At 40.5% G+C, this 11,693-nt stretch overlaps 1 protein-coding gene across 19 annotated transcripts in view; it reads right to left on the bottom strand.

The window, feature by feature from the left end:
- ptprsa (protein tyrosine phosphatase receptor type Sa) overlaps window positions 1–11,693 on the bottom strand; it is a 251,267-nt gene that overhangs the window by 50,578 nt on the left and 188,996 nt on the right. For 10 of the 19 annotated variants that reach the window (XM_039811969.1, XM_039811978.1, XM_039811973.1 and 7 more), the window contains 4 exons: window positions 8,881–9,201; window positions 6,759–6,952; window positions 5,014–5,040; window positions 3,728–3,845 (listed from right to left, as the gene is read on the bottom strand). The exons of 5 other annotated variants lie outside the window; for them this stretch is intronic. In XM_039811969.1, the coding sequence (XP_039667903.1) occupies window positions 3,728–3,845; window positions 5,014–5,040; window positions 6,759–6,952; window positions 8,881–9,201 (660 nt within the window). The remainder of the gene's footprint in view (window positions 1–3,727; window positions 3,846–5,013; window positions 5,041–6,758; window positions 6,953–8,880; window positions 9,202–11,693) is intronic. 4 more of the 19 variants (XM_039811976.1, XM_039811980.1, XM_039811987.1 and 1 more) reach the window with 1 other exon arrangement.

The raw sequence follows: 11,693 nt of genomic DNA, 5'->3' as shown, positions 1-11,693 counted from the left end.
GAGAGAAAGAGAAAGGGCCTTTATATTAATAATTTCTCATTAGACAAAAATAACAATCAGGAAGTTACTAAACATGCAAATAGAGGATCAGGGCTGTTTAAAATCAGCTGTCTGTAGTCAGCTTCGGAATAAGTATTTTAGCGCAGATACTGTACATGCAATTTTAGCGCACATACATGCAACCCTAAGCATCCTTTCACAGGATGCAACAATCTGTGTGTGAGTGCTGTAAGGGTTGGGGAATGGGGGTTGAAAATATACTACAAGGACAGCATACCTTACTAATATCCTTCATGCCTATCTAACAACAGTGTGACTGAGATCATTTGAATCTATATCCGCCTTGACTTGCAATATGATGAATGAATAATGCAAACCAAGTCACATAATTACAAACTGTACAAATAAAAATGAATGCATAATATTTCTTTGGATTTTGTCCTTGTATTGTATGCTAAGAGGGTCTTAAGTAGGGTTGGGTATCGTTTTTTTTTTTTTTGATTCCAGTGCTAAATCGATACTTTTAAAACGGTGCCGGTGTCTAAACGGTGCCTGAACCGGTACTTTTCAATAAAGTTAAAAAAAAGAAGAAGAAAAAAAATAAGGGTAGTAAACAACAGTCAGTGACTTGTTTATTGCTAAGGCCATGGTCAAAATTAAAGATTTAATAATAATGTAATAACTATAACAATAACAATAACTTATTTCACCAGTATATTGCTGTTGAACCCCAGATGGGAAAAGGGTATTTTACAATTACTGTGAATGCAACACGAGGCTACCTGTTTTAAGTGAATGCACCGTCTGTGTTGTTTAATTCCGACAATGGCAGCTGCAAGTGAACGCACCGTCTGTGTTGTTTAATTCCGACGACGGCAGCTGCAAGTGAAAGCACCGTCTGTGTTGTTTAATTCCCGCAGCTGCAAGTGAAAGCACCTGTGTTGTTTAATTCCGACCATATAAACATACTGTATATCTATGAATTCCGACAACGGCAGCTGCTGCTGCTGCATTGCAGACTGTTACATCCCGCTGTTGAAGTCATCCACAGTGAAATACAGTCACACTTTACTCTGTTTAACGTTAGCTGTCAGCATTTTACCGGTGTTTAATCCAGCTGCTAGCTAAAGGTAGGCTAACGTTACATGCTGTCAGGTGTAGTGTAAAGTCAAGCACCGAAATGAGGCACCGAAACTTCCGTTCTTATTCGGTCTCGTTACTACCGTTTATGTCGGCACCGGTTCCCTATTGGCACCGAGTTTCGGTACCCAACCCTAGTCTTAAGTTAGTGGGGCTGGGTAACCCCTTCATACTGTACGCTACCTATAGAGTGTTATGTCTTTGTAACATGTCATTTCATTTTGTTTTGAGTTTGTTGATAGGTTAGTTCTACTCTGTATATTGGGACAAGGTACTGTATATTTTCCACTTTTCTTGAACAAGAAAAGAAGATAAAAAAGGATGGTTATTGTTTGCTGCTCGTTTCAGCCCAGTGGGAAAATCCACAAAGTGCAGATGGGATGGCAGAATAACATTTTCAGACACAAACATTTTAATCTTTTGTCAATAGAAGACTCATTTTGGCCCCCTCTAAAACAAGTCTCACATTGGCATTGGTGAGGTGTGTTCCTCAAAGCAAGAGTATGGAAAGTATGAATCATGAAAAGGCGCTTTTTAAACCTGGCTTTCATTCAGCAAACAAAGACATTTCCAGACACAGAATGAATGTTGTTCGCCTGTGACTCACAAATAGGTGCACAAGTCTACTTGTTTTTATATCCTACAAAATCCTGAGATACATTATTTTAGATATGTTCTAAATACACAAAACTACCAGATTTTGTTGAACTGTCTGGAAGATGAAAAGACTTGCCCATTGATGTCAATCGTCTTTTAAGTGGCACTAAAACATGCTCTATTTGTCATGATGTTCTGATGTTCTGTTCCACAATTGTTTACTTTAAGGGCATAGTTGTTTGTAAAAAAAAAATACAAAAAATGAAGAGCTGTTGCATAAGTGTTTTGTGAATGTTTTAAAAGTGCTTACATGCAAAAGCATTCATGTGGTAGAATATTTAATTTATTTGCAGTGTGCTGGTTTAAGAGTGAGTTTTCACAAGGGTAAACCAATTGAAAGAGCGGTTTTGCAGAGGACATTTAAACATTTAATCATTTGTATGGCGAAGAACACAGATGTATAAACATCATATATATCTTGGTTATTTTAGGAATTTGGCTAGCACTATGCGAGTGAATAAAAATGAGTCATAGGAAGGACTTTTTGGCTGGCACACTCTCTACTATGAGACTGTTTTTTGTAATTATATGTTCTTGCTGTTTGTCAGCTCAGAGATGCTCTGAAGCTGTCCACTAAGGTTGAGGTTGCTCTAGAGGGGGAAAAAAACTCAGACATTATAAAAGGATGCAGCCATATTTCTGAAAAGTAAGCCATTTTTAAAGAGAACACACAAAAAAAGTCCCTTTTGTTCCCTGCCTGATACAGACCTCAGGAAATTCCACAGTATTTCAGAATTCCCAAACCAATGGGAACCCTGCTATTCACTAGGCCATCCTAACATCCCTCAGAACAAGAAGGACAACCACTTCACCTCCAAAAAAGGCTGCTGAGGCTTGTCTTCTCCCCACCTCTCACCCCTTCCCCTTTTTCCATTTATCTTGGCCCCCTAGCATAAACCATTTCTTTACACTTCAATAATAAAAAGGAGAGGCTTTCCCTCTGAGGGCCAGACAGAGTACGCTAGACTGGCATATCAGTCAGCTGGCACTGACAGGAGGATGAAGAGTGACAGCACTCACTCAAGCCCCTTTGACAGAGTCGCACTCCCTGACACCTGTAACACACACACCTGTCAGGATCTGGGAAATTTGCCTATGTCTGTGTGTGTGTTGGGTTGTGGGTCTATTGTTGTGCTTTGTTTCATGATTGTGCCACAGTATAGGTTGGCTTATACTGTATGTGTGGGATCAGTAGTGGGGACAGCAATTTCTCATGAGTATGTGTGAGTGACTAGGTAAGTATGCAGGCGTGTGTGTGTATACAAGTATGTATGCAGTTGTGTACATATTGGCTCTCTGAAGCCTACCAAAGCCAACTGGAGACAGATGCTCACACCAAAGGACACTCCTATCTCGGCTTGATGCCTTAAATTCTCTCAAGGCAGGCTTTCACACTTTCACAGCCAGTCTCACAGGTTTAGATCATGTTCAGGGTAACTAAGCTGCTATAGCTTCTATACAGGCTCAAGCGGTCCAGCTGCCTACCGGTGGTAACAAGGGAAAAAAACTGAAGAAGACTTTGTAGTGTGCAGGCAATAGCCTCCAGCACGTTATCCTTAAAGCTCAAACCAACGACCCAACAGGGGTTTTCAAGCTGTCATAATCTGTCTGAAAAATCTACCACGTACCTCATACCACCTCCTTGATCTCTAAAAATCTGTGGATAGTCTTCTGAACATGATTCAAATGATAAATGCTGCCCTGGTAGAATCAAACATCAACTTAACTGACTAAACTGTTCTTGAATCCAGATATACTTCAGATTCATTTATTTGGAAAAATATAAAAATTCTGTTGAAAAAATGAATGATGAGGAACTTCTGAGCGAGGTACCCTTCAGCCACAGGCTGAAAAATAATATTCTACTTTTATTGCTGCCTGAACAAAGTTTTTGTAAACAAACAAACAAATAAAGAAATTATGTACTGACCTGCCCCTTTGGTCACCACCAGTTTGGGTTTGCTCCGGGCTCCATCCCCCTTGGTGGTGTATGCTGCCACCGTAATGGAGTAAGTGGTGTCTGGCTTGAGTCCTCCAATGACCATTTCCTATGGGACACAGGGAAGGGATAGGAACAGGAAAATGTCAAAATGTGTCTTGAATTTCTGACAATTTGACCCCCTTCATGCAGTTTAAACTGCCTTATGTAGAATGTTAATCTATGTGAAGTGTCTCCTGATGCTCTATTTATTTTCACAAGGCATGCATTAAATGTAATGTCCACCCCCATGTAATGGGAGACCATTCCATTAAGTAAATCCTCAGAGTAGCCAAGGTGGAGGAGGGACATTAGGTATGTAAGTGGAAAGTAACCCCCCTCGTTCCTTTAGCAATATTCCAATGAAAAACTTAACTTTGCGATAAATGCATGATGAATACATCCTGCCCATCCACTGGCAGTTTTTAACCTCAGCCATTAAGTTTCCTTGAGTCCTCTTCAAAGAGAGGCTTCCGATCAATTCTAATGAATCTTTCAGGGGAGCAGGTTTGAACGAATGCAGAATGAGGTTTTTAACAGTCTGGTTGGCGGAGGGATGGGAGAGGTCAATAAAGGTAAATGAGCAATAAGTACTGTCTTGTACTTCAGATGCTGTTAACGTAATGCAGATGGACTGGGGTTTCAAATCTGGGTTCAAAATGATGGGTTTTAAAAAAAAAAAACAATCTGCAGTTCTTAACGATGATCAAGACTGATGAGGATGTTGTTTGTAGGTGTCAAGGGTCATACATGGAAGTTATGTAAACTACAGTCTTTTCAATAAAAGAGATACAAAAAAAGTGTGTGAACTCAGGGCAGCACAGTAATTCTAAGGCACCACACAGAAATTAAATAATATGGTTTAAACACGCACACAAAAAAGAAAGAATACACACCACCAGAGCACAAGACAAAACATACTGTATCCACACACAGCATGACACAAGCAGCATTAGCATTCCAGGCACAGTGGGCAGTGGGTATTGCATCAGCCATCATTTTGTAGAAGCTAGCTGGAAATTAAAGTTTGTCCTTTTTTCCTTAGCGGCATATAGAGATAGTGTGTAGGTTGGCTGGCCAGAGAGTTAAGGTGAAAACTCTGAGCCACTTTGTTATCCAAACATATTAAATAAAGATTGAAGAGGATTGTGAAAACCGTGAATCCAACCAGGTTGATGCAATACCCACTGTTTATACCCTTTCAGCTACACAAACAGCAGGCAAAACTTCATACTTACATATTCAGCTGTATCGTCCGTTTCCCACTAACCCCACCCCCCGCCAAAGAGGAAAGCACAGGAGAGAGAGCAATTTTTTTAAAGAAAGAGAGAGAAAAGAAAGGGAAAAAATAGGATTGTGAGAGACAGGGGAATTAGAGGTCTGGGAGCAGAGGGTTGGTATCAGAAATAGTTCACTGGTTTTGTGGCATCAGGAGAGAGAGAAGCTGTTTGAAACTATGTTATGAGGAGCAGCTGAAACAAAGCTGAGAGTTGTATAGGTCTGCCTGGAGATGTTGAACCAGGTTACTGTGCAGCCAATAATAAGCTACCTCAGTGTTACTGTAAACCATTGATAGATACAGCCAGTAGTGACATCGAGATGCAGCTTTATTGATGGGCTGACTTTTAAATATACTAACACATATATTAGCTTGCACGGCAGCTGGATTCTCACGATATCACGAGATCACACGAGAATTGTGGGATCACGTATCACACGAAAATCAATCTCGTCAGGCTTCAAGTAATGCGTTTGAGTCTTAACGACCAGCTTACCGAATCACTCGGCGTGCGTTGAGGAGCTACTGGCAGTGCACGTACGTGTTTATGTTTAGGTGTGTGTGTGATGGCCTCGACTGTTCATTTAAAACAACGGCGGGTGTGATAGACAGATGATCTAATCACTGCCAGGTCTTTTTTGAAAGTTTCCAATGAGGGCTTCTCAGATGGTTCTGTGTAACAAACCATCTGGCGCATCCAGATGATTTTGCCAGGCATTCTTTGTTGACTACTGGGTGCATGCATCGCTTGGATCTTATAATTTAAGTTATTTAAGCTGATGCTACTCTTGGAGTCGTGGTCAGCTAAATGCCAAAAATGTCAACATAATGCTGGTGGCGTTTGGCCAATATGGAAAAAATAGATTTTCATTCATTCATTCCCAAAATATGTAGAATTGCATACAGCTTGTCTTTTCTGTGTTGTTTACCCTATTACTTTAAGGGCTATAATTTCCATTTGGATGATTGCTACTGTGTCATTTTGGCCGGATTCCTCCAACATGTTTTGTAAAAAGAAAAAGGGCCATTATACACAGCTCCATTACAATTCTAGCTGTCAGTGGAGGCAGATTTTTGGTGAAATCTTTCATGCCAATTTTACTTCCTCACCCTACCCCCCCCCCAAAAAAAATACAGAAAACTATAATCAGCATTTTCGAGTCTTTGTGTTTGATACAAGAACACAAACAGACAGTTCATGGTATATGTTGCCATAAAGCAGGGGTCTAGGCATTCCTAATAAAAGCCATGGAGGCAGAAGAGGGAGGACAAGAGGAGTGAAGCTTTGATTACAGTTCTTGTTGTGGGCTGAGGGGAAAATAATATTACAGCAATATGAAATGAAATCCAAGAGGGAACAGCACCCATATCGCTTTTCATACTCCAGCAATATTTGCAAAGCCACAACAGTGAGGATGAAGTACACAATTTGTAGTCCGTGTGAGAAAAAAAGTTGGGCAAAGTTTCTTTGAAATGTCCACTGAGGTTTTAATCATTGCGTCAGTGTAACTATGGTGTTTTAATCTGCTTAATTGGTAACATCTCTTTGTATCACGATTGACAAATATATTCAAAGGCAGACCTGGGCATATTTGCAATTTAATGTGAGCAAAAGCTGCATTGATGCATGGTATAAGCATGCTTTGAGGTGGAATTTAAAATAGTTTGACATGAATTGTACAAAGGAAACAGAGATGGTCATACCTGGGCATCGGCCAGCATGACATCTTTGATGAGGGGCAGGCCCCTCGACTCGCCGTTTTCCACCCGTACGTAGTGGACCTGGTAGCCACGGATCTGACCGTGCTGCTTGCCTGGCGTCAGGGAGCGCCACATCACCTTTAGTGCTGTGGAGTTTAGGACCTCCACCTCCACTCTCCTAGGAGGAGCCCCAGGAACTGTGGGTCACAAAACAAAAACCCAAACCTGAATAATTTTGTTATATTTATTGCTGACAAATTGTGGTTTTGATTCACTATTTTCAGATATTAGTGGGAAAGTGAAAAGTAGATGTTCCTGATTCAACGAGTGCAATAAACAAACAATACTGTGTCTCAGTGAAATTGCTCTACATCCTTCACACTATTCATAAGGGCAATGCAGGATGAAAGAGGCACATTGTGTCATGGCATTCATAAACCCCTGACACACATGCACACACAGTATCTATTGAACATACCCACATCTAGCAAGAATGATAGATAATAATAATAAAATTATAAAAACAACAAACACACTGTCAGGCCGCATCAGTCTTCCCGCAGTATCTCCCCCAACTCACACACACACACACACACACACACACACACACACCACACCCCACAACTTTCTTCTGTCTCCTCCACCTTTTCAATATATGTCTGTGGTGTCTGTCTGCCATCAGCAGAAAGCTCTCAGTCATAATGACAGGCCTTTATGGAAGGCCTTGCTTCTAGGCCTTTCGGTGTGCCATGGCCTGGCCCTTTCTGAGATGGATGTGCCATTAATAGAACTCTTACACTCAAAACTGCTTCCATTTGCTCGTCCACAAACACTTAAAGTCCCCTTCTTCCCCCCCTAAATCACAACCCCATTTCCTCCCCATCTTCCCCAGGATCATGCACCACTCTTGTTTATTACCAAAATCTTTTAGCCCCGACTGTTTTTTTTTTTTTTTTTTTTTACCTGGCACTTCTCTATAACGTTATTATTGTAATGACACCAGAAAATCGGTTATAGCTATCGCCAGTGCGCTGTTTGCCCTGCAAATCCAGATACTGGTCTCTTTTAAACCAGGAATGTTGAATTTAAGCTTGTCTCTACTGTTGCTCTCGTTGTACATCAGTGTCAGAAAAATGCTTAAAACGCTGTGGTAATGTTTGTGAAATGGATCGTGGAGAATAGAAGTCAATGTCAGCCATCCGTCAATGATTCAGATGTGCTGTGACTTGGCCCACATCTTTACTCGTCAGTTTACATATTTTATTGTTGAACTGCTTTTCTCCTTTGTCACTTATTTTCTGCTATCCAACTTAGCTGTATCATGTTCTCTTTTAATGTTGAGATGTTTTTGCAAGCATCTCGGCTTTTCTGGCTTTTCCAAGCACAATCTAAATATTTTGTGCCTAATTGCTACACAGTGGTATACAGGAAAGTGTATGAAATCACCAGCTGGGCAGAGAAGCAAAAATATATTCATTGGCTTACAGTATGTATTTGTTTATCTGTTAACATTGTCTTCATCCTCAACTACATTTTTAAGAAAGGAGATTTGAGTTGCAACCTTATTGGACACAGACCTGCTGCATTAACCTCCAACCTACTGTTGCCACCGAAAATGCACAGAACGATTATGGCCTTGTCGTGTACAGCACTCCTAAATGCTTATGACTCTCAGCTGAGCAATGGGATACTGTTAAAAGCCTACCGATAGAGGCAGGATATGGGATTGGGCAGCTATTATGAATTACATTTAGTCCGTTATGTTTTAATAGCAATACACTTGATTTCCCAAGTATATTATCTCTTCTAAGTCTTTTCCTCTGGTTTACACAGCTGTATGTGGTCCTGTTACTTATGGACAACAATGTTGGTATGCTTCTGAAAACAATTCTACCAATACTAAACAGAATTTTATTTTTTTTATTTTGACATCTGACTAAGGTCTAGAATTGATAACGATTTCTAATGGATGCCTGTAAGATGGAAACGTACTCCACCTGCATGTATGCAACGATTCACACACATACAGAAGTAAACAGCCAAGGGCACACTCACCATCTAACTAACAATCAATACATTAATTTCTACATTGAGTTTAGCCTCTACACATTAGAGATTCAAGTACCGTCTTCATCTGTGCGGCAGATCAGGGGCTCGCTTTCAGGACCTGGTCCGATCACAGTGGATGCGGACACACTGATGCGGTACTGGGTCCACTTCTCCAATCGCTGCAGCAGCACCTGCTCTTCAGTGGCAGGGACTGTAGGCTCCTCCATGGGGTCCCCATCATCACTGCCGCCTTCTGAAGGGCCCACCACCTGGTAGCGCACCCTATAACCCGCCAGGACACCGTTCTGACTCTTCAAAGGCGGGGGGCGCCAACTTACCAGCAGGGTGGTGGAGCTGGTGCTGCTGCACTTAATGTCTTGAGGGGGGGCGGAGGGCTCTGGTGAGGTGGAAAGGACAGGAAGGAAGGGGGGGGAGGGGGGGTCGAGGACGAGGAGGACGGGGAAGGGGGGAAGGTAGGGGTAAAAAACAAAAAAATAAAAAGATGGGAGAGATAAAGAAAATGATAAAAAGGATAAAAAAAAAAACAATAAGAGTAATTCAAACCAAAAATTGCAAAACAAAAACGGAGGCAAAATATGTTTAAAATAAAAATACAATCATCAAGCAAATGTCAACATAAGAGGCATAAATGAACAATGGCACAAGCTTGTGTAATAATGAATCAAGATGGCTACCCTAGTGAGATACCTGGGGACAAGCATTGGACACGCAGACATATTTGGTTCTGTCACGTTTTTCGGCATTAAGAGAAAAGCTTCACGGTGTAGAATTAATGCTCGAGCATTTTGTATTACTGCTACTGAGGAAAGAGACCTAGCAGAGTCTAACTTTTTCAAGAACAATTAGTTGGATGTACCAGAAAAATGAGACATCCTATTGCAACACTATCATGATCTCCAGCCCGTCTTACAACAGAACCCATTTGTTTGTCCTGCAATGTATTACAATACAGGAGGTGGGACACTTTCTTGCTTATGTCATCCTTGTTAAAGCCTGTACTCAATATTCTGAATGTTTCACAGTGCAGTGCCAGATGGGCAAGGATGAACACATCCATTGTGCATTTTATATTCGGGCACTAAGCTGACACTTAAGTCCTTAACAACTAAAAACTAGCAACCAGGTAAGTCGTGAGCACTAAAATAAATAATAAATAAATAACTTTCCCCCTCAGGGTCTCTGCAATTTTGTATCCACTAAGCCACTCAGCCATCCACATGATGATTAATGACATGGACAGTCCATAAAGCCAGCATGAGAATAAGATAGATATGTTTAGTGTTAATGTGCATTGTTAGTCCAATTGATAATGATTTCTGGCAGCTATTGTCATGTCAATTTCACCTTGAATAAGCATGATTAAAGACTCCATTAAAAAGCATTTGTAATTTTTGTACCAGACATTTCAGACAAATTATCATAAGCTAAAACGACCTATTTCTTTCCTATGTATAAGCTAGCAGGGAGGTAGAGTAGTCTGTCTTTTTAAATTTGTAACAGTATAAAAGCTTTCCAACACGGTGGCTTTTATTTGTGTCTGAAGTGTTCTTCCAAAACATATTAAAACCTACACATCTGTGAACTTTCTAAATCAAATTCAATGCCTCTCGCTTCTAATCTGTGCCAAGCTCTTACACAGCTTGTGCTCGTCCAGAGAGTGTGCTCTGTGCAGAGAGCGATAAAATGTTTCACTTCTCATCCAGTTTGGTATTATATGGATAAAAAGACATGTATGAAATTATTTTTATCCAAGGTTTCTTCTATCCCCCTGGTTTTGTGTGAGAATATATTGCCTCCATCTTGGTGTGACAAACACAGTTCATTATTACATTTTTGTCTGTTATGTAAGGAAAAAAATGCACAATAATACAAAATGAAATTAAATACCACCAGAAGAAAAAGGCATTCCACACACAGCAACTCAGGAAAATAACTCAAATGAAACCCATGGAACAAGCAGCATGTTCTCATTCCAAAACAAAGGCTGAAGAAATAAATTATGAACTGAAGGAGGGTACTGGGAAATGAATTTCTCTGTAACCCAGGTGACTCAAAAGAAAGAACCACAACAGTTAAGGTTTAAAATGACAACTCATGAGAAAAAGTGGAAAAACAAGATACTCAGCACAAACAGAAAATGAGAACATTTAACTTCTAAAAAAACAACAACAAACAAAAAGAAATCACAAGCATTGTTTGCATTATACGTACCTGGCTCCCACAAATACTAAATTGTTAAGACTTTCTTACCGTCAGCACCTGACTACAGAGCATGCTTACTCTATAGTCAGTGAACTGCAACACTTTCCCTCTCAAAAAGCATGCCAGAAATGTTGACATCAATCCCCGTTTTCAAATCAGTAAATAACACCTTTAATTTTGACTCACTGAGAGTTAGTTTTGGACCCATTTTGGGGTTATTGGGAGGGAGAGAGTTGGCTCTGTGCTGTAGCCAGGGCTGTTTAATACTCAAGTATCTTTGGGCAGGAGGATCCACAAGACTGTGAGAGGGGAAGACATAGGGGGGAAACTCGCTTCCAAGATATTCTGTTCTTCTTCACTTGGCCATGTACATAGACAACCATTCCAGTTAAAAATGTGTTCAAATAAATCCCATTTCATAGCCCTGTGCCCATGTATCTTTGTAAAGCTTACTGCCATTTTGAGAATGACAAGACACAAGAATAGAGGAAGCAAGATGGAAAGCTTGCATTTCTGAATTCATAAAAGTTTAATGATAGTGTTCTGTCACTTTGGGTAAAACAGCTTTTATAAAAAAAAAAAAACGAACTGAATGTTCCAGCACACAACAAATAGTGCAGGACATCAGCCACAGTTCCCAAACCTTTCTCTGTGTCCAATGGGCTT

The sequence above is a fragment of the Perca fluviatilis genome, chromosome 9, assembly GCF_010015445.1.
Source record: "Perca fluviatilis chromosome 9, GENO_Pfluv_1.0, whole genome shotgun sequence".
Taxonomy (NCBI): domain Eukaryota; kingdom Metazoa; phylum Chordata; class Actinopteri; order Perciformes; family Percidae; genus Perca; species Perca fluviatilis.
This window is presented reverse-complemented; position numbering and strand designations above follow the sequence as displayed.